The sequence below is a fragment of the Dicentrarchus labrax genome, unplaced genomic scaffold (assembly GCF_905237075.1).
Source record: "Dicentrarchus labrax unplaced genomic scaffold, dlabrax2021, whole genome shotgun sequence".
NCBI lineage: Eukaryota > Metazoa > Chordata > Actinopteri > Moronidae > Dicentrarchus > Dicentrarchus labrax.
Genome location: NW_026136708.1, coordinates 17,452,339 through 17,480,290, shown reverse-complemented (window position 1 = coordinate 17,480,290; position 27,952 = coordinate 17,452,339). Strand labels below are relative to the sequence as shown.

General features: G+C 40.8%; 2 protein-coding genes across 2 annotated transcripts in view; one reads left to right on the top strand and one right to left on the bottom strand.

The window, feature by feature from the left end:
• Positions 1-122: 122 nt before the first annotated feature.
• afg1lb (AFG1 like ATPase b) lies at positions 123-27,227 on the bottom strand. The gene is made up of 13 exons (XM_051408548.1): positions 26,294-27,227; positions 25,777-26,069; positions 21,924-21,978; positions 21,700-21,801; positions 21,324-21,451; positions 17,214-17,313; positions 14,064-14,122; positions 5,337-5,419; positions 4,216-4,286; positions 3,340-3,440; positions 2,212-2,352; positions 1,588-1,695; positions 123-1,049 (listed from the first exon to the last, which is right to left on the bottom strand). Exons 1-13 carry the CDS (start codon positions 26,406-26,408, stop codon positions 903-905), a joined length of 1,503 nt encoding a protein of 500 aa, XP_051264508.1. The 5' UTR covers positions 26,409-27,227; the 3' UTR covers positions 123-902.
• The window catches only part of snx3 (sorting nexin 3), a 13,364-nt gene continuing 12,632 nt past the window's right edge, over positions 27,221-27,952 (top strand). The window contains exon 1 of the mRNA XM_051408552.1: positions 27,221-27,422. Within this exon, the coding sequence (XP_051264512.1) occupies positions 27,261-27,422 (162 nt within the window). The 5' untranslated portion in view covers positions 27,221-27,260. The remainder of the gene's footprint in view (positions 27,423-27,952) is intronic.

Here is a 27,952-nt window from a genome sequence, read left to right as displayed (position 1 = left end):
GTCAATGTAACCTCATCAAATTGTGCAATATAAAATATTTTTGCATGGCTCTAGGGTTTATTTTGTCTCATCTTATAGAAAAGAAATGCCTGCACATTGTCAAAAAAGTAGAAGATGCAAAATTACATGTGCAAAAACTGACAATTTTATTATACTGATGTGTTTTACTGCAGTTTACAGCTTACAGCTTACAGCTTACAGTTGCATATGTCTATCCTATAATTATGCAAGACAAATCTCTCAGATAGTAACAAAGTGTTACAGTGTTAGAAACAGCAACTGTAGTCAAACCCCTTCAGTGAAGTCGAAGTCAAAATTATATTAGTTCCATTTGATTAAGGATCCACACCTGGAATACATCAATACCAATCTAACAGCCAATGAGCAACATGCTTCAACATTTCCCTGAATTCGAGTTTCACTCATCAAACACACTTAATTAATATTGTGCATTATATTTTTTTATTTACACCAGGTTTTGTTTTATACAGTTGAGGTTTTGTTCAAAACTGCCCAGAGACTGATACAGTTTCATAAAAACAGGAACAGCCTGAGAATATTTGACCCATCTCACATTCACCCACTAGAGGGCGGCAGACAATTACTCTGGGGGACACTTGGCCCTCTTTCTCTCTGTGAAGTGAGCACCTGTCTGCCTTGTGATTCTCTCATGTTGGAGAGGTTTCCATATTCTTTAAATAAAAAATAGTCCACAAGGGGGAGAGAGCACACCTCACAGAGGAGGATCAGACAGTAAAACAGTATAACACACATGCTGAAAAAAAACAAAAAACAGGTATCTAGTTTTGTATAGTTATATATTTACTGTGGATATCAGGTCTTACTCGGATATACTGAGGTACTGTGTTGTCTGGAGGTATATGCTTATCAGGCAGTGGATGTTAGGTGTTCATGTGTTTCTTGCTGTGACTGCGGTCCCCCTCCATCCAGTATGACTCCGTTTGCATCTCCATCAGTCTGGAAATGGTCCTCTGGAAAGCAAAGATCTCCTCCTCAGCTGTGAACAGAGTCAGTTGCTCTGCAGCCTTCTAAAGAGAGGACACAACAGCAGGGTTAACCAGAAAGTTGACCTGCAGGATAGAAGTGTGTCTTAACTGTCAGTGTGAGAAAGACATTTCTGAAAAAGATGCTCCTGAAAAAGTAAAATTGAAAAAAAATTAATAAAATATAACTTCAAAATATGCAGTTTAGAGAAAATATGTCAAGGAAACTGTTTTTTGGATGAAAATGTTCAGCAGATAACCAAATAAGCAAATGCCATATCGCCCTATTATACAACATGAACTGTACATTAGAATTTCAGTTGGTTTATTCCAATTAGTAGGCTTAAAGTTAAAATTATGAATACCTAACAATAAAATTGTTTACTAACCACCTGCAGACCTGTGTCAATCTTATCATGATTCTGTAAAGGCCCTTTAATAAGTTCGAATCCACAAACTACTAAACAATCGGATTATGGGAACACACAGCATCTATTCATTGCTGACAGGATGATGATGATGATGATGGTGGTTTTGCTGCTGTTTCAACTTGTCATATTCTTTCGGAGCAGATTTTTTTTACCCCGCTGAGGCCCAGGTCATCCAGTAGTTGTCGGTCCCTGTCATCTTCCCCTCCACTGTGGACAAACAGCCGATCTAAAGGAGCCGCCGCCAGGAGCACCACTCTCACCTGGGAGGAAAAAACAGAGGGATCAGACACAGGAGGAATGTCCCGTTTATTTATGGAGGTTACTTCTATTTTATTAATGATTAAGTGTTCTGTTTCCTGTGATCAATATTAAATAACAGCGGTTAACCATTCATTCATTCCCTCCTTAAAACAATAGTACTTGTATTTCGGGTCAATTTGAGGTGATTCATTGCATCCCTGAGACGAGATCTAAGTGCATATTGACTTTTTTTTTTTTTTTTTTTTTTACAGAATCAAATTTCCTCTACGATGCAATAAAAAATTGATTGATAAAATTACAGTTCATAGGAAGCGCGCTGACATGAGGTTGGCACTCAAATTAGGACTACTGAATGCAGTGCAATGCAGTGATACTACAGTAATATTACTTTTTGCAGTAGCAAATAGTGTATATACTATTTTAATTCACTGGGTAAACCAATAGTCCCTTCTGTCACCAAGCGCTTTGCTTTTTATTTTTTGGGGCATTTTATTCCTTTATCGTCAAATAGATACCTTTTTGTCGTAGAAGTTGTCTATGAGGGTGGTGAAGCGTCTGGCCTGGTCCTTCAGAGTCAGTGTCAGCATGGGAACATGGCGAATGAACACGGTGTCAAAGAGCTGTGCCATTTCCAGGTAATCACTGGCACCCAGGGGCTGGAAAACAATTCAGCAGGTTTACATGCTGGTACAAAGTCATACTTAAACTTCCAATCTACAGCAGCACATCAGAGGTTCAGTGCAGCACATGTGCACAGCGATCTCATAAACACACACAGCCCCAATTTGCACAATGAATGTTGCAGTCTGTATGTTTGGCTCAGACTGATGTCATTTCAGTCATCGTCCTTGGTTCTTTGCCATTCAGGATGATTGCTCTCAAAATCAATGTGGACTTGCCAACATATGTCTGCTGGAAGAAGAATCCTTGAAGCCCAGATGCCTGCAAAAGCTCACCTCTGTCCATCAGGCACATACACACTGCAGAATACGCTACCATACTGCTTTATTTGCGGGCTCAACTATTCACAAAATTGTCAATAGACTTGCTTTTTGACATTGAGCAGAAAATAGGACTGAGATGGAGGGAAGGTGATTCAGTTTGAGAGCAAAGGCTTAGACAATAAGTACACAGAGCAGGGAAGAAACAGAACGCAGAGGCAATAAAGAGAAGTGCTTTGAATTTGAGCAGTTTTGATTAGTGGTGAGTGGATGTTGTGTAAGAGTGTACTGTATGTCTGTGTGTGAGTCAGAGAGAGATTGGGAGCGTTCCAGTGCTCAGGTGGTCTACAATGCACACTAACTGCCAATGTAACCGGGATATCTGTGGTTTATCAATTCTCATGTTGCCCTCTACACTGTAAAAACACAGTAAAAAAGGGAGAAACTCTCTCCTCCATTCCTGTATTTTAAATATAACTTTGGAAGAAACAGCTAAGGTGAGTGTTATTTTTCTACACCATGTTTTTCTTTAAATGTTACTTGATACACATAGCTAAAGATGGTGATTATCTACAGCAATGAGTATTATTAAGACTATATGTTATTGTGAAACTCTTTCGATTACAGAATGCTGGCAATGAAGCAAATTGAGTTTTAGGTGTACTATTTTAAGAAAAAACAAACCAGGATGAAAACACTCACTCTGCCACAGAGCTCATCAAAAGTACAGTCGGCGATGGAGCCACAGGTCTTTTCCAGAGTCACGTCTCTGCCCAGCACTGTGAGCAACCGAGGACCTGTAACTATGGAAACACACACCCAACAATTTAACTGATCTTTATATCGTACAGTTTTGATCATCACATTTACAGTTGAATTATTACTTAAAAAACAAATCTATGAAGGAATGAAAGTTAGCCAACTTAAATACAGCCAGCTTCTAAACTAGAGACAACTTGGACCCTCTCCACTTAAAAATGTACTTTTCTTCTGTTCCCGAAAATGTCAGATCTTGACTTTACTGACTTGAATCTGTGGAAAGTTTGTCACTAGAGAGGTGTTTTCACATTCCTCTAGTGAAGGGGGAGATGTCTGTACACTTCCCTAAAATCTGAGATTCAAAAGTACCCCGGTCAAGCTTGATTTGGTACAAATTCGAAAGCCAATTGCTGTCTAGCAAAGGCCACCAGTAAAGAAACCCGAAACCTGAAACCAGAGCGTACTTGTCAGTAGAGAGAGCGAGATTTTGCACCACCAAAAAGTGAAAGTATTACAGAAACATGTAAGACAGAAAACATGGTAAAGTGTGCAGTTTTTGGATGTAAAGCAGACCCTGGAGCTTCCTTCCTGTAATATCAGAGCAGATACTACATGTTTCACAACCATAATGCTGTGTCAGCTCACTCTTTGTTACTTGGATTATGCTATTTGTCTACTATCGCTAAGTGTTACCACGCTGCAGATTAAATGATTTACTGGTGACATACAGAATGTATAATGTTGATGTCTGTTTAATGGAGCAAGCTGACTGGTGGACAAATCTCCCCAAAAGTTGGTGATTCCCTTTAATTTCCTTACCACTCTTTTGTCGTAAAGCCAGCTCCTCAAACAGCGCATCCAAGTAGGCCTCGGCACCAGGCTCCCCTGTGCTGAACAACACACACACACAGACACACAAATTCACACACGCACACACACACAGGCAATGAAACAGAGAAGAAAAAAATAGGATATGAATTAATAATAGTGAAGTGGCCACATCAAACGGTGGTAGCAAGGAGAGCATAGGAGGGGGGGTACTTAGCTTTTCACTCCATCAGTAAAAGACAGGATGTTAGGCTGTAAACACAAGCATTAGCCTGTGAATGCACGTCAAAATGAGCGTGTGTGTTTGTGTCCGTATGTGTGCTTGTGTTTTAACTCCAGGTAAAAGGGTGTGATGCGCTCTATTTACATACAGTGAAAAGACGAAAGCACTTGAAAGCTCCAATACAGCGATGAGCAACAGCAGTGTCATTCATACCTTGTTTGTCTGCGTGTGTGTTCCTAACAGCGTATATGTAATGAGGAAAATAGAAAACTAGCTTTTAAAGCTCTGCCATTTTCTCATATTCTATTGATTCCTTTTTCACTCTTTTCACGGATCTCTCAAGGTTATGTTGGTCTTTATAAATCTCCAAGTCTGCTTCTCCCCCATTTATCCATCTGTTTGCCTTCTCTTTCTATCCCTAAAAAAAAAGAAAAATCTAACTCGATGATATGCACAAACATTTCCTGTGTGTGTTTGTGTGCAAATGTTGTGGTTAATCTCAATTCTTTACAGCTTCTAATCCAGGGACTTTTTATTTATTTTTCATATTGACGTAAAGTACCCCTCGCTTACAATTAAAATAAAAACACAATTCTATTATAGAAAATGTATTTCGCTTGTTGAAAAATAATAGCAAAGGTTGTGCAAAAGGTTTCTGACAACAAAGATGATATAAAATGTTTAGAAACTGTTGCTTCTGTTTTTTTTTGTTAAGTATGAATAGTTAAGTCAGAATATTGCTCTGTCTGGTACCTGAATGTTGAATCGGCCCTCACATGAGATGACAGCCAGCAGCCCCAAGACAATTTGAGTTTGAGACCCCTGTTCCTAAGCCGAGGTAGACAGTAAACAGAGGAGCAAATGGGACCAATATTAGTGTGCGACTTACAGGTAGTAGAGCTTCCCTGCTGCAGCCTTGTCCAGCCTCCTGTAGTCAATTCCAGAGTCCAAGCAGATGGTGTGGCAGTACTCCTGCAGACACAAACACAAAGATACAGAGGAATGAAAAGTTGGTCAAAATAAAATAATAAAAAAGTAGGCAGGTCTACGTTTAAAAGCAATGCTAGAAAGGAAAAGCAAGTACTTTCTAAGTAATATACAAATTAGAACTATAAAATATAAATTATATAATTTTCAGTATACACATAGCCAGGCTTTGGTTAAATAGACAAATAGGATCAACTCACTGTTTTGGTTGTTTTTTTATGGAATCACTGTTATTTCATATAAAGTATGGCACCAAATTTGTGATCAAATATCCCAAAAAGCTGGAACACAATCTATGCAAATCTGTCAGGCTTGGTCGAGTATCTTTCAAAGTCATACATCATTTAGCCCTAGAGCTAAACCTACAGGTTGTTTAAACCTGCATCTGGATTTTTAAAGGATTTTCACATTTAGGAGCTTTAAAAGCTTAGATTAGGGTTTCTAGTTTTGCTGTTGCTGTCAGCCACCAGGCTTTCTATGTAAAAACATGTAGTTCCACTGTATAGACATATAGCATGAGCATCCAATGAGAAAAATAAGGAATATCACCACACCTGTCCTTTATATCAGATTCTAGTATAAAAATAAATAAATATGGAAGGGAAATACTAAAAATGTGCCACATATAAATGAATAAACCTTAGGAAGCTCAGATCAGAGGCTATCTTTTAGGATTAGATTGATCGTCTTGTGGAAATCTTTGAAATAACTGAGTTTGTGCCAAGGAATCTGTTTTTGTACTTAAATTCCTGTGTTACTTCATTATACATTATTTTGGATTCTAATCGTAAAATGCTATAGTATGTGCCAACATTATCAAAACAGCTTCTATGTGAAAAGTAGACAATAAGAGCTTTGTGTCACTGCTTCCCTCTCAGTACAATATACAGTATATGAGGGAACAAATTCAACGACAGGGCGACACAGAAGGTAGGAGACATCTTACTCTCCTCTGACAGTGCTGGGATTTTGTGTCACGTCTTCATAGTTTATTGAGCTGATCTTTTGTTCCACCAGCTATTCAAGTGTGTTACAGCAGGGGTGAACTTGTGATGCAGAGTTCAAACTTTTCCAGATAGTGTAAAACGTCAACAGGATTCATGTCAGGGAGTACAGCACAAACTATAATCATCATCTCCACCATTCTATCAAAGAAAAGAAAGGAATTGCATATCATCCCATCTAAGCCATCGCCGGCTGACTGAGTATTCGACGACAGCTCCAGTAAATTATGAAATCAGTGAATTTCTGCCACTGGCCTCCTTAAGCTGCAGGATAATTAGTAATCATCACAAAGCAAGGGGACGGAAATACTCTATTCTTCTCCGCTGTCAACTTTTTATCTCCATGTCCGCTCACACAAACGGGGTTCCCACTCTGAGCCAATTGGCTGAATCAGGCTTAATAACAACCTGACAAACTCGCCCTCCCCCACGCACAAAAGGGAGGTGTCATTTCATCAACCTACTGTGACCCCACCAACGGGTAAATAGTCCCTCCAAAATGGGAAAAAAAAAGAAGAAAAAAAACTTGTCACTATCGCCGCCACATCATTAGAATCTCAGTTTGTCTTTTCTCTCCTGCCATCTTCTACTCCCTCCCTTTATGAACCTACGGTAAAGAGGGTTGATGCGTTTCTTGACGGAGAAGCGAGGTACAAATAAGAGAGGGGAAAAAAGGAGGAATGGAAACACAATCAGTGATGATGATTCCATTGGTTATTTATAATCAGATGAGGCTGAGGCCTTGCGGGTCATTACTTGATTATCCATCTTGAGAGGATTGTCAAGTTCTCACTCCTCCAAGATTTCATCCGCCTACACATTGTGGTCTTGTCTCCCCCCCCCTCCCCCCCACGCTCTTCTCACTGCAATCCTAGTCAGTTACTTTGCAACTTACACTTTTATCTCCGACTGTCCATTTAGCTTATTCTATATATATATATTGCTGTACTATTGAACTGCTTTTGTCAGGTGTACTGTTGAAGTAATTTTTGCACTTTATTAAACACTTAATCAACAATTTTGATTATAGATTAGTCGTTTTTGAGCAAAAATGACAAACATTTGCTTCGTCCGGCTTCTCAAACGTGAACATTTGCTGCGTTTCTTTGTTTTATATCATGCCAATTGATCAAATCTTTAGGTTTTGCACAGTTTGTTGGAAAAAACAAGGAATTCAAAAGGCATCATATTGGGCTCTTCTTTTACATCCTCAGACATTTTATAGGTTGATAAATTCATCAATTAATCAAGAAATATAGGAACAGATTAATAAATAATGAAGATATTCTGCACTTTCAGAACTAGCTTGGAGTAAAACTCACTATTAGTTTACTGTGTCACTCTGTTCATCCTACAATACCTAAAATACTATATGCACTAAAACTAAATGACTGTACTTAATGGGCAAAATATCTGGGGTATTCTTCATTAAGTACACTGAGGGGTCTTGCTGCAGATTAAAACCCCAATACCGGGATTATAGTAAGGCAGAAATTACTTTCCATATTGTATTTTTTTTATGTTACAATGCTCAAATTTGTTATAACTTCAATATGTGATTGCATGTCTGTCATTCCTTTGTGTTTACTTCTGTCGTTCTATGAAGATATTTCTAAATCATTAATGGCTCAAAAGAATAATAAAAGTTGAACTAAAGGCCAACAACCTGAGGGTCTTAATCTGAAATGATTAGATAATTAATCGATGAGTTGATTAACAAAACATTGATTGGCAACAACTTTAATAATTGACTAATTGTCATTTATGAAGTAAAAATGCAAAACCATGAAATGAGTCCTGGGCTAATGGAAGTGAAGTGTGGTGGAAACTGGCTGATTCACTGGTTTCAGCTTCTCAAATGTGAGGATTTGCTGCTTTGCTCTGTTTTATGATTGTAAATCAAATATATTTGGGTTTTCAATGGTTAGTTTGACAAAACAAGACGTCTGAAGATGCCGCTTTGGGAAATTGTGAGCATCATTTTTCATTATTATCTGACATTTTAAAGACTTAACTCTTAATCAAAAAAATAATTGACGGATTAAATTGATGACGGAAAATAATCAGTTGTTGCAGGCCTGGTTTATTATCATCATGAGTCATGCTACAATATTAACTTTTTGTACTTGTGAAGTAAAAACTAGTCCTATGTGTGGCTGACTAACAGAAAAGCAGCATGGGAGCAATGCCACTGCAAATTAAGAGTTTCACTACTTGCACGGATGCATTCACGAGCTCAGACACAAGAGGGGAGGGAAAGACAGAAGAGAGAGAGATGACAGACATGAGAATCAGAGTCTCTTTAGAAGAAAGTCATCCAAACACATGTAGCTCCAATCATGTCATTGTCCAAGCTGTCCACTGCTTTCTCTGGACAGCCGTTTAGCATAAAAAGAGAGTGGCTTTTTTTTTTTTTTTTTAGTGGCTGCCTCTGCTCCCCTCTGCGCCCGCTCCCTCTATGCCATATCTTTCTCTATCCTTTACTCCTCAAAAAGTTGCTTTTGAGTTTTTCAAAGAGCGCGGTGCCATTGAGCTGCAACAAAAGCCAAGGATAGCTGACTATTGGGCCCTGATGAGGTCCACTCCCTCATTACCCAGCAGCAGAAAACATTTGATGCTTTTTTTGTTTGGCCCGGAGAATTGACCAGGCCTCAAAGAAATGCGGGGTGGGAAGGCTGAAAAAGAGACGAAGGGGGGAGAGAGGGGGAGAGAGAGAGGGAGAGGGGAGGAGGGGAAAGGTTGTCGTTCATTCAACCATGTGTGTCTTACAGCCTTGTGTGGAGGGAGAGAAGAAAAGAGGGAGGGAGGGATAGAGGGGTTGAGAGAGAGAGACGGGGGAGAAAAGAGAGAAAGCTTAAAACACTGCCTTTATGCTGGCAAGTTCTGGACGACTCTTCTGACATCAAAGTGTTTTCACTAACTGGGGAGCTGCTGTGTGTGTGTGTGAGTGTGAGTGGGGGGTGTATCTGGTGATTTTATTCATTCTTGGGCAGCCGGGGGGGTACATGACAATGTGAACACCCTAATTACACCTAATGATCTATTCCCTTAAAGTGTGACCGCCTTGGGCCAGCGATGGTTTGTTCTGAGAGGTCGTTCTCACAACCTCCCCCTGCCTCGGCTGCTCCTCTTGGGGAAACATCTTTTGAGTTGGAGGCCCCACCTTTCGTGATCCAGGACCCCACTGGACCCCCCACCCTCAACCCCTCTCGAGCTCTGTTGAGGCCCAAAAACCGAACCGCTCCACAACTCGGTGGAGTCTGTGCTACCTGCACCTGGCCAACAGAGGCTCCACATATTGGTAGCAACACAGACATAAGAAATAAAGCGGGCTACAGAGGTTTGGTAGGCTCACTTCTACCTAACTTCACAGCCTCAGAAATTTAAAAATTAAATTCAAATTTTAACCTCAGCTGACTTAAATGACATCACTTGAGGAAATTTAGCAGGCTTCATGCAAGCTCCCTCTTGGAGCCACAAAAGTCTTTACACACCTTTTTTCAAACATTATTTAGTAGTGCTCGCAGAGACTTATAAAGTCAGTGGGTTCTCAACCCAAATATGAGGAAGCTATTATTAGCTACTATATTTGCAGGGATGGGCTTACTGATACCTTGCTTTGAGTATCAATACTAGTGTCAAAAGGATCAATACCAAAACAAAAAAAAGGAACCAGTCTCCGATTAAATCACGTTCTGGGCTCATGAGCGCTCGTTAGTGATGATCTCTCAGCTTCTTTTCTGCTGCTGTTGTCTTGTCAATGCGTGCTGCATGCTCTCGTTATTTCCAAGAATTTACAAAATAAACATTATATTTTTCACCAGCCTCATGATCTACACAATAAATTAGATTTTTGTTTTAGTTTTAGTCTGCTACTTTACACGTTTAATGTAATTCATTCTGGCATGTTAGTCTCAATGTGTTATGTGAACACTTAAAGCATCAATGTATTACTGACAGATAAAAAACTATTTTTTCTCAGGTAAACAAGTTAGTAACTCCCAATATCGTCCATAAAAGAAGATATTAGGAAAAAATATATATTTCATAACATTTAGAACCAACCTCTTTTCAGTTTCAACAGGGCAGAGCATCAAGAGGCGAGTAGGTTGATCATGAGTGTATCAGAAGCAGACAGATTAAAAAGCGTAAAAAGGAGCTTTAAATGTACACGTTAGTGAAGTTAGTTTCTGAATTAAGCACTGGCTTCAGATTGCAGGTGGCCTGCTTTACAAATGAATACATACAGCTCAGTATAAAGCACCTGTGCGCATGCATGTATGCTTGATCAAACACATCTGACACATGCACACAACTATAATAAAACACTGGAAAACATCAGTTAGGCAGCAGAACACAACAAGCCAAGGTGACTACATCAATTAAAAAGTTAGCTGATAAATACAGAGCCAGGATTCGTTCTTCATTTTCAAAAGGAGCACAATCGATTTGTCCTTTATTAATTGTTCAGTTTTGTAGAAGCGAGACACTGATATGAAAGAAGTGAGGTACGCCCTCGAGGAATACACTGCCCTGCCATTTAATGCTCTGGAAGACAATGACAGTCATCAAACATCAACATGTATTTGATTTGAACAGGCAGGCTGCCAGCTCTTCACAGGCAGTCCTTCTCACCAAGGTCTTCACTGGAGGACCACATCTCTCTCATTCCTCAGTTTTTCTTTCTCTATATCCTGTTTTTATTTATATATTTTTTTCTCTCATTACCAACTGCACAGCACACAGCAAATTATTAACAATGACACAAAAAAGAGAAGGAGAGAGGATCAAAAGAAGGGTTAAAAACAGCAGGAAACCCATAGATACTCAAAGTTGCCTCAGGGTTGTTGTCATGTCCCCCTCCCTTCGGCAGCATTGTGCACAACTGCAATCGAACAAGCGGAGGGAAAATAAAGTCACTATTCTGCTACTAAAATACAGGGACCTGACCTTGGGTGAGTAAAGCCAGCGAGCAGAACAGGATAGTAATAGAATAAAGAGCGGGGATATAGGGGTAGAGAGAGGATGGGTGATGAAAAGATGAGTGGAGAGGGAGGACAGTTTGTGAGAGAGAGTGTCTTAGTAAAGAGTGTCTTAGTTACAATACTGGCAGTGTCCATTAAAAAAGCCCTTAAACCCTGTATTTTACAGAACTCTGAGCTTTGCCATGGCTACAAAGAAAAAAAAAAGCCTAAACAGCTGAATAGATTCCCCAATGGATTCTACAAAGATACTAAAAAGGACAAGAAATTGCAAATGACTGAGTTAATGAAAAAAAAAAAAAAATAGTAAACAAACTAAAATGTGAAAAGCAGTCAGGGACTTTTAAGTTCAGTGGAGTTGTATGCTTTCCACGTCTGGCAAGTCTATCTACTTAAAAGTTTGTACTTGATCTAATGATTTCTTATTTGTAAGATTAGGAAGCTGGATGATTTGGGGAGGGGGTGGGGCGCTGAGGAAAAAGGGGGTCCAAACTAATCAGAAGTCAATAGTTAAATAAAGACGTCAACCCAGGCGGACAGAGGCGGTGGATTAACCTCTACCACTCCAGCTCAGGTGATAGGGAGGAGAGGTCAGGGGCTATTTTTTCACTTTTTAACACCCTCATTCACTCCCTCGCTCGCTATAGAAACACACTCAGTCGCGCATATACTAGAGCGAACGGCATCAGGGAGGGCCCGCACCAGTGGTCGCTGCAAGCATTAATTCAATCTATTAAGGGTCAGCTAGTTAGCAGCGTGACCCCGCTAAAACACGCTTTAACTTTACAGAACAGGCTGCTATAGAGAATGCCTTGCACCCCTAAAAAAAAAAAAAAACCCGACCCTGAAAACCAGATGGCCTCACAAAGGGGAACATGGGACCCTGAAAGAGAAGAGGTAGTGCGGGGCAGAGAGGGACAACAGGCATTCAGGACCTTGATGAGGTTGGATTAGAGAGGGCAAGGGTGCTGCTGGGAGAGTGGGTGAGGAGCAGGGTGACTCCAAGGCCTCCCCGGTTGTAGTGCGTTTACATTTGTGCGTGTGTGCCTCTGTGTATGTGCGTGTGAAGATACAGTGGAGCTGTGATGACCCTAGGCGCTGCAGATCAACCACGCTGCCCTTGTGAAAGCACATGAGTTGCAAATTACTTATTTAGTATGCAACGGTACTCGCATTGAGGTTTGTGATGTAACATGTAATGGGATCATGATTATCTTGCAACAACATACTAATTATCATATGTAGAACCTGTGCAGTAGAGGGGTTATGAGGCCAATCAGATTAAACTATCAACTCATGTTACAGAGTAGAAGCTGATGTTTTTCTAAGAGTTCTAAATTTGGTTTGCAAAGGGTTAGCCTATGAGAACAATATGTAGCTGAAACATATTATTCTTAACAGATGTACTTAAATCTGCTCAGGTGTGATGCAATGTTTAAGTCAATTTATTATTTATTGAACAGCTATAAAAATATCTATTTAGAAAAAAAAATTCAGCATACTTTGGAGGAAAGACTATTATTAAAAAATAGCTCAAACTTGTCAAATAACACCACTGAATTTGTGTATCTGTTTATATTCAAATGTTCACTGTATTCTGTCATTAAGGAAATTTCCATCATCCTGGTAATGGTGCTTAGTCAGAAAACATTTGGGAATCGCTCTCAGAAGTTGTGAAGCCAAGGAAATTATACTTTGCCCGGGTAACCAAACAATCAAAATTTACCGTATTTATTGCATCAACAGTTATACATTATAAGCAGCTGTGTATAGTCACAGTATGTAAAATGTACGACCTATTGATTACTGTACTTCACATCCACTTAATCATGACTGTGTCTGAGTTCATATGTTTAAGATATAGACAGAATGAGTAGTCCTGTGTGTAAAATTAAAACACTTTCTGTTAGTTGTTGTTTGCCTCTACCACTGCAGTGTGGCCTCTACTGAGTATCTGTCATTATTTCTTATGAATAGTGAGGAATTAGCAGTGCATTTGTGGCCTAATACGCTGCAGTTGGATATCGCTTGGCTTTACTATTTGGACTAAATACCAATAAAAAGTGCAAGAATGCTGCCCTCCTCTGTTGCAAAATGCATGACAACAAATTATTATGCAATTATTTATGATCATGATCACTCCAAACACATCAATGATCATCTGAGATGCAGGCAGGATAATGGTGCTACCTGCTTAAATTGCAAAGTAGATTTTTCGCTGGAAATGCTAACCACCGCATCGCTTCTCTCCTCTCCTCTCCTCTCCTCTCCTCTCCTCCACCACTCGCCCACCCCCCTTACTTTTGAAATGCAAGCAGTCTGGGTCAGTCACTCAGCTCGTCCGCCCATCTCTCATTCACATTACCTGTACTCACACACGCTCTTTTCCATCTCTCCCTACCTTTCACTCCCTCTCTCTGTGAGTCTTTCACCGTGCCCTGGTATGATCAAAGACAGCTTTGTGACACTGTGCGAGGCATCCAGGAAGCAGAAAACATCAAACCACTAAAGAGCAACTTGCAAAAAAGAGAGGCACAGGGACAGAAGCGGACATGCAAGTGTGTGCATGTGCGTTATGATGTGTGTGTGATAAACAAATGAATAAATTAACAAGACAAGAGAGAGGGATGACTTTGTCTCTACCTTCAGCACGTCGATGAAAGGTAGGAAGGTGTCCCTCTGAAGTCCGTTTTTGTACAGATCTGAAAGAGGAGGGGAGGGCCTGTATTAGAGCTGCTGTTTAGCCTCCTAATAATGTCATTCCCCCGCCGCAGATTGGCAGATAAAGTGGCTATTGATGAACTGAAGGATGGGTGGGGAGGCACGACAAAAGGACTGGGACCAGGAGAGAAAAATGGATTTCTCTACCGGCAGCGGCAGCAACATAAAATTCATTACATTCCCAAACAATGGTGGCGGGAGAAAGGACTGTCGCCTTTTCAGCGCGGACAATGTCCACAGCAGCTCGCTGAATAGAGGTTTCAATTAGCTCGGCTGGAACAAATTACATCTGAAGTAGCATCCCTGATAGACAGATAAAACAGATAGGGACACACACAAACATGGACAAAGACACACACGCACAAACACACATAGAGGCTTAAGCTCACTCCAGCTGCAAACAAGTGGTTGTTGTTGATGTTTGGGCCTAAGCTTACTACAGTAGGACACACAAATAATACTCGCTTCATAACTCCTATACTGTAATAGACTGCACCGTGTATAGGACATGACTATTGCCAAGGTTAAAGGAATAGTTCAATATTTTGCAACATGCCCTTATTCGCTTTCTTGACGGGAGTTTTTTCAGGAAATCAACACCACTCGGATGTCAGTACAACACATATGACGCTGGAGACAGGAGGCACAAAGACTGGACGTTAAAAAAAATAATTAGTCTGGCTCTGTCCAAAAGTTAGAAAGCCACCCAGCACCTCCGAAGTTAACTAGTTATCACGTTATATATTTTGTGTTTAATTTGTACATAAGCTGAAGTATAAACAACAACGTGTTGCAGTTTTACGCAGGTTGCGTTACGGACTGTTTGTTGTTAGGGAGAATTTCTGGAAATAGTCCGCAATACAATGTCCCGTAAAACCAACATTTATATACTTCAGTTCTTGTACAGATTGACAAAAACAGGATATAACATGTTGATGAGTGAATTTTAGAGGCATTCATAGGGAGGATCTGCTACCCTTGGAAAAACCAGGCTAGCAATTTCCCCATTTCCAGTCTTAGTGCTAAGTCAAACTAACTGGCTGATAATGGTACCTTTATATTTAGTGTACAGATAAGAGAGTGGCATCAATCCGCTCACCTAACTCTCAGCAAGAAGGCAAATAAGCGTAAATGTCAAACTTCTTCCTAAGACAGCAAAGGGTATCACGTCTGATTTGAAAATTGTGCTTTCCATGATATACTGTTGATTGCTATGTATAGACAGAGGTAACCCATGCCGCTGTGAAGGAAACCTATTACTCAAACTGGAATAAAAAAGGCTCACACCGAGGATGTCCCACTCCAAAAAGACACAATTAATCCGCCTAAACCTCCTCAATCTCATTACTCCATCAGTGTATAAAGACAACAAAACGCTACTTTAGCCTTTCTAGTAAAAACCTATCTCTAAACTCCCCCTCCAAACACATCTAGGGCTTTTTGATAGCAGCATCTCCACATCAATAAAGATGGAAAATGTATGCCTTTCATGTCCAGTTGTCTGTTATGGCTTTCAGTGTTCCATTAACCATGTAATTAATACCAAGTAGGCTCTCTATCAAGTTTGCATGGTTTGGTGCTTTGTTGTTAATAGCTAGTAAATATCAGAGATGTGCGTCTTTGTCTACGAGAGCCATCTTGCTGCCATCCACTTCGTACCCACTCGAGACTTTGAGACATCAACATCTTCCCCGGGAAAGAAAGACGTCAGATAGCACATCATGCATTTATCTCCACCTTGATCACCGCCTTGCTCATTCTTTCGCCAACCTTACTCCACTGGCACTAAATGCAACATCAAAGCCCGTTTAAAGGTTGTATTACTGCTGGAGCCGAGCACTTGTGGATAAAAGTATTAAGTGAATAATGTAGATATATGTAAAGTAACTGAGAAATTTGCTGGTTCAAGAGGAGGAGAAGAAAACATTGTGATATTTGTCATTTTACCTGCAGGCCAATGATCTACAGTTTGCTGGATAATTAAGTGGACATTCAGAGCTTCAGGGATTGTTTGACAATATTTTACTGTCAGCCTTTTGCCTCCTCCTTCCTTCTGAGCTGAGCTGGCAATAAAAGCTACTCCTTGCATTCCTGCAAGTGGTAAGAGCTGACAATTATTGACAGTTTGTAATTTTGACCATGCACTCACAGCAAAGTGCAGACCACTGTGAGCTTCAGTATACATATATCAAAACTAAACATGTTGTGAAACTCATCTCCCACCTACATACCTTGCTCTATTCCCCAAACACCACTCAAATTACTATGATTAAGTCACATACTTAACTGATGTAATGTCAATCAAGAAACAACTTCAGATACCACCCTGATGAAGGTGAGACATCCACATTTATTTGGGGAAAATAACGTGGCATTTTGGAGACGAGTTATCTGATGTGTTTAATTTTGATTAACAGTTAGACATTAAACGTTAAAAGGATTATGTGCTTTCAAAAGTTAAATCATTTTTACTTCTGTGGAGCATCCGGAAACTGGGTGAGAACATTTTGTTGGTTTAATTTTCTGCCATGGATAAATCTGTTCTCTTGTGCAAGGCACTTGTAACATTTAGGAGGATCTATTGGCAGAACTGGAATATAATATTCATAGATATGTTTTCAAAATTTATAGGCGGGTCCTCTTACAGAGAGGTGGCCATGTTTCTACTGTAGCCCAGAATGAACAAACCAAACACTGGCTCGAGAAAGGGTCTTTCATGTTTCGTCTTCACTTTAGTTTCTCCTGCAGACTCGGAAGGCTGAGCTGTACTCAAAAGGCTGAAACTTCCCCCCTAGATGCCACTAAATCCTACAAACTGGTTCTTTAATTATTGTGTGGAGCGAGAGACTATACTATGGATCTGTAACTTCTGTTACAGTTAATGTTTTTTTGAGGATTTATTTGACTCATTGCTTTACGTTAAAGAGTGCTACTACAGTGTTACAGATTAGAAATTAGATTGTGTTGTTCTAATTAGTAACAACAATAATGAATCATTAACCAGCAACAGCTTAAAACACACATAAGTTCATTATATGTCTTTCATTTGTGTTCAGACACTGGTCGTCGTACCATCAGGGGGTCTGTTGGAGGTAGCCACCACAACCACTCCGGTCTTGAACAGCGTCTCGAACAGCTGCTTCAGTATCATGGCATCAGCAATGTCGGTCACCTGACAGAACAGAACCAGAGAAGAAGAGAGACACATATTAATGTACTGTATAATTTACCTTTTTCCTGCCACATCGCACGTGTTTGTCTGAGGTCAAACCATACCATCAACACTCCATGTTGATTAGTGTCATTCAGGTGTGTTCATTCAATCCTTTGTGTCTGGTCACAGCCATTTTCACACACACACACACACACACACACACCTAAACCACTTGAACTGACTGCAAATGGTCACGAAGCGGCTTTTTGCTGAGGACAAGTAGCTGAGGCAAGGCAGTCGGTCCCGAGCTAATCAACTGAGCAGACGTGAGAATGACTGAACGCGAGCAAGAACACAAGAGGAAGAAAAGAATAATAAAAATGGAGCAATGTGAATCAAGCCTGGGGTCACGATGGCAGACAAAGCATCTATCCAAGATGGCCATATAAAGGCATATAAAGGTGTGCATGTGTGTTGTGTGATCTAGACACAAGGCTATGAGGTTATAATACACAAATCCAATACAACTATTGAGTTGAGTCCACAATAAACAAAGGTTAATGACAACACTGAAGCAAGGACGTTTATGACTCGCTGGCCGATAAATGAAGAGCTCTGACCTTTCTATTAGTAATCCAGTGCTCTCACTTTTGTTCTTATTCTCTCATCTCATCTCATCTCGCTCTCTCCCTCTCTCTTTCAACTCTGTTGTTCTTTTGAACATCCATGAAGGGAGACATCATGTTACCCTGTGATGCACAGTAGTCAAATCAGCATGTATATAACACGCCTGATTAAAACATGATGACTGATACGAGGATATTGTCAAAGAAACTGAATTATTTCAGGATTCTGCTGTTGCTCAAAGTCACCAGTCTCGTGTTAATTGTCATTTACATACACACACATATTCATGTATTTATTCACACACATAAATACATACATAAATTAGGTTTTCTTATAATAGGACAACTAGAAACCTTCACTTGCAAAATGATTGGTGTAAAGAAAGAATCCAATTTGGGGAGAGACGTCATCTCTCAGTACACCATCCATTTGGTTAATTGAGAGATACATTTAAAGTTACTTTGCTATCATCTTTTTAACAACTAGGATGTCTTGAATAAAAGACTTCTGTCCCGCCCTCTCCTCTTACTCCCTCTTACCTACTTTCCTGTATATAACAGGCACTTCTGATGGCCATACCCACAGCATATGCCTCCTTTCATACTCTGGAGAGTCTTCTGCTTTTGCATATTAGCCCCACTGCCCTTGCCAATACTTGATTAACATTTGTGTTTAAGCCTTGATTTTGCTAAGGAGAGGTGGCTAGGGGCATCAAATTAGAGTGTGTGTGACTGTGTGTGTGAGTGTGTGATTGTGTGTGCACGTAATGAGAATCAACAGAAAGCCAAGGCTCTGTGTCTCTCTGAAGGGGCCCCCATTTCCTCCGACCGCAGGATTTTATTTTCATTTCAAAAGAATCATTTAAAAATGACCTTTTATACAACCTGGATTTGTTTATTCATGTGCCCTCAACATGGGCATAGTATGAGGGGCAATATTGATTGCTGAATGAGTAGGGGGAGAGGGAAAGAGAATGGGTACCCACAGAATGAGAAAGGTGGAGGGGGACTGATGTAGCACTTGTGGAACACAAAAATAATGGCGCAATCTCCGTCAGCCAATGCCGATATTTAAATGAGCATCCAATTACTCAAGCGGCTGTCAGTTTACAGCGAGGCACACGGGTGCCAAATTAAACCTCTTTTGATGTTACACCTCTTTATGTACACAACCTATGAGCAATTTCACAGAGGCTGCACAGTGACTGAGGCCCTGAGACAATGACGCTCAAGCGTTTTCTTCTCACTCTTCTTCCTTTCTCGCTCTCTTCCCATCTTTCCATCTCAGACCTCTCAATGGCGAGTATTCATTAGGGGAGCCGGGTGGGGGCTGTAAAAGGAGGGAAGGGGGCTACAAATTACTGATAATGGCACGGCGCTAATGAAGAGAATGGAGAAATGTCATTAGCATTTAAGAGGATAAGATCCATCTGACCCGCCGCCGCCAGTCGCTTTCTAGCTCCACTCACTTAAGGAAGCAGGAGAGTGCGACTGATACCCAGAGCCTTATTTGCATGGCTGAGTGGAGGAGGATGCTGATTGGTACAGACCCCCCCTGCCCCCCCTCCATCCCCAAGTCTCGCAACCTCGCAACCTCTTGTTTATGCATCACAAACAACACGCACATGTCTACTTGTTTCCCCTCCATTCACCGGTAGCAACAGTCGACAAGCGAAAACAGCAAAGCTGGCGACAGCAAACAAAACAAATCAATGAGAATGCACAAACAGCGCCGCAGTTTAAAATGTGAAAGACGGGCGGATGAAAGGAGCAGCTCTTGATCCTCACAGATGCATAGAGAGTGATTAGAGGGAGTAAGCGCACCTTCTGTGACCTTTGACCTCCTGGCATTAACTGTAATGATATCAGTAAGAGGAACAACATTGTGCTGCTAACAGATGTGTTTGGTCGGCTAATTATAAAAAAAGGCGTCTTTCTCTACTGCAGTGAATGACTAACTACCTTACAGAGAGTAGAGAGGGCTCCAGTAGTGGCTCTCTCCTTTAACACCAAAGGGTGAAATAATGAGAGGTTCATCAGCACTAATGGCTGAAGGTGCCTTTTAGTTGTGTAAATCCAATGTACAAAAACTATGCATGACTTGGTTGCAGTGGGTTGGGAGCAGAAGGAACAGGAGAAGTGCATAAGGAACAGATCACTGACTCAACCGACTGCTGTAGTTTCAAGCTAATGACAATTAAATGTTATGCCTTGATACATGCGAGATTACACCTGTATTTAATGCTACTGTATCAGTATTAATAAATGACTACATGATGTTTCATCGCTACTGGAAGTCATTTTACAATTATGCTATATTCAAAAAAGGCCACTAGGTGTCCCCAGTCCTGTTTTTGTGGGAATATCAAGATCAGCAGCGTCCAGTTGACCAGACAGGAAAGACACCGGCTGTGACTGAACACTAATAGTGATCACAGACTGAACACTCAACTCTGAACTCATAATACACAGAGTGCCACATTTAACATGTTTTTTCCCCCCTTGTTCCAAAACTAATACGAAATAAATGTAAACCATAGAGCAGTTACCGCTCAAGCACACATAATAATCAAAACATTAAAATATCATTTTGTTTCCTAATTTCTTTTTTTAGATTTCAAGATCTATGAGTTACTGTATGTGACAAAGTCTCATGTCCTGTGTGCTTCTACTGGCTTTAATATATAACATATATGCTGTTGGCTTGAATATTAAATAGCTACACATATAAAAAAAATATATATATTCAGCATGAGTTAGAATAATTTATGTACTGAAACTGGAATATGACTACCTATTGTCAAACTTCTGCTATCAGTAGATCGACTGTATGTCAGACTGACTGCGGCTTATACAACATGTAAAATTAGCTTTATCTGTAACACTATTTGACATATTAAGTTTTAAACAAACATTTTACAGCATCCTGGTCATGTTATTTTTTTTACTTTGCAAAATAGTTTGAACCTTTAACATGTCTTAAGAACAACAGACATAGATATGATTTATACTATATACACAATATACCCCAAAAGACTTTATGGGTATTTACTTAATCTTCCCAGCTAACAGGTTATTTTTATTTTTTACAATAACTTACCTAAGCATGAGCATACATTTATTATATAGAGTTGTACTAGCAGAATATTTAACAGTATCACAGATGATTAAGTACTAGTATTTACTGTTTTAAGCAAATTTATGCAGCTGATATTATAAACACATAACATGTCTGTAACTTTTTTGCTGTATTGCTGCTGTGTTTTAACCAGGTCTCTCTCGAAAATGTCTAAATACAGTATTGAGAATTCTTATTGTCTAGTTTTCTACTTGTAGCCAATATTAAAGCAGGTTTTAAGAACAGACAAACAAACACACGCAGCCTACAACGCACCGGCTCACCTGAAACTCGTCAAAACACAGGAGGCAGGTTTCATTGCTGATCTCCATGGCAACCGGTGATATGGGGTCATAGGTGAACATTTTCCCTAGCCTTCGTTTTGGCAGGCTTTGTTTCCTCCGATGGATCCCTTTAAGCAATACACAAACGTCAGGCACATCTTAAAGCACACCTGCATCGGCAAACCCAACGACAATACTGAATAAAGCGGTAATTTCACCTGTATGCATAATGGTAGACAATTAGCAGGAGGGCTTCAGGACAAACAGAGAGATAAATATAGGATTCTCCAGCGCATGAGGAGTCAGTAAACTTCCATAAAGTCATGAAAGCCAACCTTCAGCAGTTAGTGCCGTGGAGTGGGAGGATAATACTAACTTTTGTGGATGTCCAACATGAAGCCATTGAAGTGGACCCGCTTTTTACGAGTGTTTTCCACGCTGGAGTAAAACATATCCATAATCATGGTCTTCCCTGTGCCTGAGAGGGAGGGGGATTAAGGATTGGGGTTAGGGTTGGAGGATTTAGCACCACAGAAAATGCCACAGTGATACAGTATTTAATTCTATGATAAGAAAGACATTTCCCATGTGTGATCTTACCAACGTCTCCATAGATATAGAAGCCTTTGGGTGGTGGTGGTGGAGGGGGTTTCTCCTTTGGGGGGTAGAGAGAAAAAAATTAGGAAATGCCTTTAGTATCCTTGTTTTATATTAAATCTTTTAACAGCTGCTTGCCTTCATAAACAATAATACAAAACAATTAACCATAAACTAATAGGGTTATTGAAAATGAACGCATAGATGAAATCCCTATTAAAATCACCAAACACTATATCTGGTGACCTAAATAAACTTCGTTATATTCATTACCATATAAGACTGAATCATCATTTAATAAACAAAGTATGCTGAGGCATTAAGCCACCACTACAGTGTGAGGTTTCACATTCTCCAGACTAGCCCACTGCAGGGGAGGAAGACAAAGGGGATCTAATCAACAAGACAAGCCAGGGTTCCCACGAAAGAAAAGCATCATCAGAGGAACAATGGGGGGATTTGTCAGACAAAACGGAGAGGACTGGATGAGGCTCCATACGAGATGGAGTGGACTTGTCTGTGCAGCCTGTTTAGCGCTGCTAATTGTGATACGGTACTGTTGCATTGAGGTGCTGCTGGAAGTCATTGTGCTGCCTGCCTCCTATCATCAAAAGGTCTTTGCTTCAAAAAAACGTCTTCTGTGTGACCAAGCTGAGAATATCAAGTAAAGCCAAATATCTCTAAAGAGGGGACCAAGCCATGTGAATGCATATGTCATCAGTTTAATCACGACACGTAGTGATAACGTGAACATATTTGTATACAGGAGGACTGATGATAGATGTTTTATAAGGTTTTAACAACAGTGTGGTTGAGGATTGTCCATCTCTGTAACCGGGCAACGGCAAATAGCTTTGGAATTAACTCAGCACTAAATAGGAAGGTCTGTCCTCTTAAAATTTAATTTAGCAACTATTTCATGGAGACGGTACTCAGTGTCCACTGCACTTGGTGTCCACCTCACAAGGAGCACTTGACTCTGGTAAATGCAGACAATGGCCAATTGAAAACTAAATGAAAAAACAAACTTGTTACCCATCCTCTCTCCCTGCCCTCTCCCCACTCCTCCCCTGTACCCCCTTCATCCCTCCATTCCTCCATCCCCGCCTGTCCTGTGCTGGAGCGAAATACTGGAAGAGCAACAAGCCTTTCCTGTCTGCTCTGGCAAAACAGTGTGTGACTTCGCCCTGACTTCCCAAGCTGCCCTCTGGCATGGTGGGGTAATTGTCAGTGGCTGCTGGAAGCCATTCTGCCACGGCAGAGTGGAGAAGGACAAGGATGTCCCTCAACCACTCTGTCTAGCTGAGCTCTGTGGCCTTGTCTCACCTCCCATCGGAGGATATAGAATGGCACATGAGTGTAAAGTTCACATGCAGGACATGGCCACTTTGACTCTGAAATGACTTCAGGAAAACTGCGTTTGAACATGTTTATCTGCAGCCAGAGATGTCATGTCTCTCACTAACAAGGTTAATGGAGTGATTGTGGGAGTCTCAGTTTGGTTTAACTGGTACAACTGTTGTGCTGGAGACCTACAATGTACAGGAGGACTCTATGATGCAGGTCTGACTTGAAGAGGGTGGCCCTCTAAACAATGGCCCATTGTTAGCCGACCATCCGCAAAACCACGCCACATTGGGTCAATATTAAGTCAAGTGTACTCTCCTCACAGACTTGGTCAGTTAGTGAGGACAATGGCGGCACTTTCACAGAGAGAACAGACACCGAAAGGACAGTGGTATGACCTGATTCAAACCAGAATAATTGCATAAGTACTCCAGTCAGTGTCTATGTGTGTGTGAGAGAGAGAGCAAGAAATAAGGTGCAAAAGGAGAGGGGGGCGGTGGTGTTGATAGCCTAACACCAAAGTATTTGTCAGAGTCCCGAATCAAAAGCAAAAAGGACAAGAATGGCCCAAACAATGGGGATCCCCTCATTACTGCATGGGGACGGTGAGAGAGTGAGAGGGGTGCCGGGACGGGCCCAGCGGGAGGTCTGCCCTGCTGCCTTCCAAAATCTCTGCCTAACCCTATGTGTCTGTGCCAGCTAACCAACAAAAAAAAACTCCCACCACCAAATACTAGACAGTCAGCTCCCCTGACCTAAAAACAACAACAGCCCCCTACATCACGCCGTTCCAAAACTCACATGCACAATACTCTTCCCAGACCCCTACCCTCCCCTTTGACCAAAGCCCAATGGCCACCATCAGTGATACAACTGGAGTACAGTGCAGTGGACTCTGTGAAGTAAGCTCCATATGTTAGACGTCATTGGGGGCTTTATAAAAGAAATGAGAGTCCAGATGCCAAACTGTAAAAGGCTTTAAACAGATCCATGCAGCCATTTGAAGTGTACACTATTTTCTACTGAGTGCATGATTTTGACTTTCGACTGTTTATTTGAGTTTGAATTCTCTGAAACTACACTGCAGCATGTACACTACTAACCCTTAAACCTAACCCTTTTGTTTCAAGTCCAAACAATGTAAAACTACCCCTCAGTTCTGGTTCAAAATGACAATGATTCAGAAGCATCCTAAACTCAACTGACTCCTCGTTATTGATTGTTTATTACCATATGTAGAGCAGTGGTTCTCAAACTTTTTGGTGTCCCCAATTGGAAACACATCAGGCCGCGGACCCATAACATGTATTCTCTGGGATCCCTGTCTGATAAGATTTGGTTAATCCATATCAGGTTTCCCATTCTTTTCACAAATCCTTTCCCAGGACCTTTCCAGGAGTTTTTTTTTGACAATCCAGGACAGCACATGCTTACCAACTAACAGTCATATAAGCTGCGGTTTCGGGCAAATTGACCGCATTAATTTGGCCACAACCTTTAAGTAACAGTTCTATTCAACATCAATCTTTGAGAAAGTTAAAGTACTAATTACACGTACAGTTAACATCACTGTGTATTTGTCACAGCAATAAGAAATGTGGTCATTAATAGGCTGTATGCATGTACATATTGAGTTTATGCACCCAAGTTTACGTAGGCAATCTGAGTGAGGGGATAAAAAAACAAACATTTCCATGACAACATGGATTATTTCCAGGATATTTGGTCATTTTAATCAATTTCCAGGTGTTTCCATGACCGGAAATCTAGACGTTTTCCAGGATGCGTGGGAACTCTGTTCTATAGATTGGCAGATTAACATCTAAAAACAGTCGTTCTTACACATTCTCTCACTGGACTAACTTCTACAGTTCAATTAAAATATTTACCATTTTTCTATTGCATTGTCTTCATCACTAGATGGAGCTTGCTTTAACATACAGGTACAGTAGCTAATATAATATCACCCATAGGGCCACGAAAACTAAGACACCTCCACCCTCTGATGAAGACCAAATCATATGGAGGAGTTGAGTTTGGATTCAATCAATAATCTTGATTATAGAGTCCTGCTGGTAGTCTTGTATTCACAGTCTGCAACAACATGCAAATACTCTCTCTCCTACACAAACTGTGCAATGGAAGGGGTGGGAGCTTATTGGAGTTTCTGTTTCGTGTTTGTAACATGCAATATATCTACTTTACAAGTCAGAGAGAAGTCATGCACCTGGCAGACAGGGAGAGCTTTGAACATGTAGCATGTTTAATCCTGTTCCTTGCTGGAAATGTGGTTAAATCTGAGTGAAACATCAAGAAACTGGTTGCTTTTGGTGTCATTGTTGATCAACTGTGTAAAAAAATCCATCAATGAGGAATAATCTAAATCACAAGGATACTTCAAAATCAATCTAAATGTTCATATATATTTTTATTATTCGTTGGTATTATATCTCAGAGTATTGAGGGTTTGATTATCAGATCATGCATTACTGTGTTATGACTCCTTTACCTCAGCAGCAGATGCACCACTCTTACTCTCAGCTGTTGCAGTGTGCTGGTTTTGATCTCCTGGAAGCTGACCGCTGTCATCTTTTGAGTCTAGCCTCGGTGGAGGCGGGTTCAAGTAGATGTTGTTACTGTAGTCCCTCAGAGTGAACTGCAGCTGAGCCAGCCGCTGAACAACATCTCTCTGCTGAGCATCTTTCCTCAAGGAGCCACGCTGAACGAGGCGATCATAGTGTCCGACAGAGGCACAGATATCTGCTGCTGGAGATGAACTGCATGTCCTCCAGCTAGTGTACACTTTAAGCATTAAAACACAAGTAATCTGTGTTAATCGCCACCCAACGATTGCAGATATTACACTGATTCCTTTAGATGCAACAGTCAACGTAATGCAGAGGTTGTGTGTTATGCAGCCAGCAAGGTGACCAAACATGCATCACGTAAGAAGACAGCTTGTAAACACACTCGCACAACCTTATACTAAAACACTATTAACTTCAACATGACGGGAAGACGCGTACCTTTTCCAGTGCAAATGGCCGACAGACGGCAGACTGTCTTTGAGGTCAGGACAGAGTCTTTGAGTAAACATTTTATTGGGCATCTGACAGCAGCACGCACCGTGTAAGCCGCCATGATGCTTCAAAACGCGAAAACTTTATTGAGATTCATTTGACACATAGAGGCCACATGACACAAGCGTGAAGGGGATTTAAATATGAAGTTCTGAATAGATTTAATCAGATGTAACACTAGTCTTGAACATTTCTTTACATTCAAGCTTGTAAACAACGCAAACCGCTGCACAGTTTAGGCCTATAAACACCCTTGTTGTTGTATATGACTGGATGGTATGATTATTATTAAAAAGATTAAACATACCGCTTTTTTTCTAAGTAAAGTTTAAAATAATAATAATAACATTTTAAGTATTAAATCCTAAACACGTGAAGAATGCTGAACGTCGGATTTGCCTGTTTTTTTACACTTTTCAGCAGCCATTACTTTATTTTAAAGCGCACTTCATCCGGATTATACGAATACAAATATTAAAACTATGTAGACATATCGTTAAAAGAGACGTCAGTGTGCCCGGTGGCGGGTTGTAAACAAACCGAGCAGCAGGTGGCCGAGCGGTGTCAGCTGAACCTCAGCTGATCGGAAGTGCAGCGCGCTGGCCTTTAAAGTTGGCGGGAGTTAGAGACAGAGCAACACCGGAACTCGGGGGGTTTGCCTTCAACATAAAAGCTACAATTACAATTTCTAGGCGTGTAAAAGAGACAATCGGGTGGGGAAGTGTGAATATAAATATGCGGTGTAATAAAATAAACACACTCCCTTAAACGAGTGTCCCCTTTTCACCACATCTGTTATTACGCCGATACAACAGTCGCCAAATGTTTTATTTTGAAGGGTAGCAAAAGAACGTACGCGTTCGTCTTCTCGCTAACTTCACACTATCACTGGCTGCTAGAGGACAGGAGAGAAATGGCTGACACCATAGCTGATACAAGAAGGCTTTTCAGTAAGCCTCAGAACTTAAATGACGCCTACGGACCCCCGAGTAATTTTCTAGAGATTGACGTGAGCAACCCTGAGACCATCGGGGTCGGCAGGGGCAGATACACCACGTATGAAGTCAGACTGAAGGTGAGCCTGCTGTAACAAGTGTGCTAATGACGTTAGCTTTCACGCTAGCTGTACCCAAGCTAAGAAACGTCTTTCTCGTAGTCCAAGGTATGACTCCTTGACACCAAGACTGCCACAAGCAAAAAGACAAACATGCACTCGTAGAGTCGGTATTTAAACGCGTGAATGACCGTCTAAGAAACGCAAAGCTGAAACGAGTTAGCCAACGCTACCTAGCAGGCTAATAACGATAACATCCGTCCACAGTGGCTAACACTGGCTGTCTGTCTGACTCCAAACCCAACGAGATAAACGTCAATCAATAAGTCAACCGAGAGACAACAATGTGATAGTGAACCTGCTACCTGCTGCCAGAGAAGGGAACTTGTTTACATTAACCTCAAGTGTCCCCCCCCCACACACACACACTGTTGTTTCCACAGCTGTCATTTGTCCGCAAATAATTTGGAGTTTCTATAACCTCTGTAGTAAGCTGAATCAAAGATGAGCAAATAATAGCTCCTTTCAAAAATCCTCCCTGAACAGTTGGT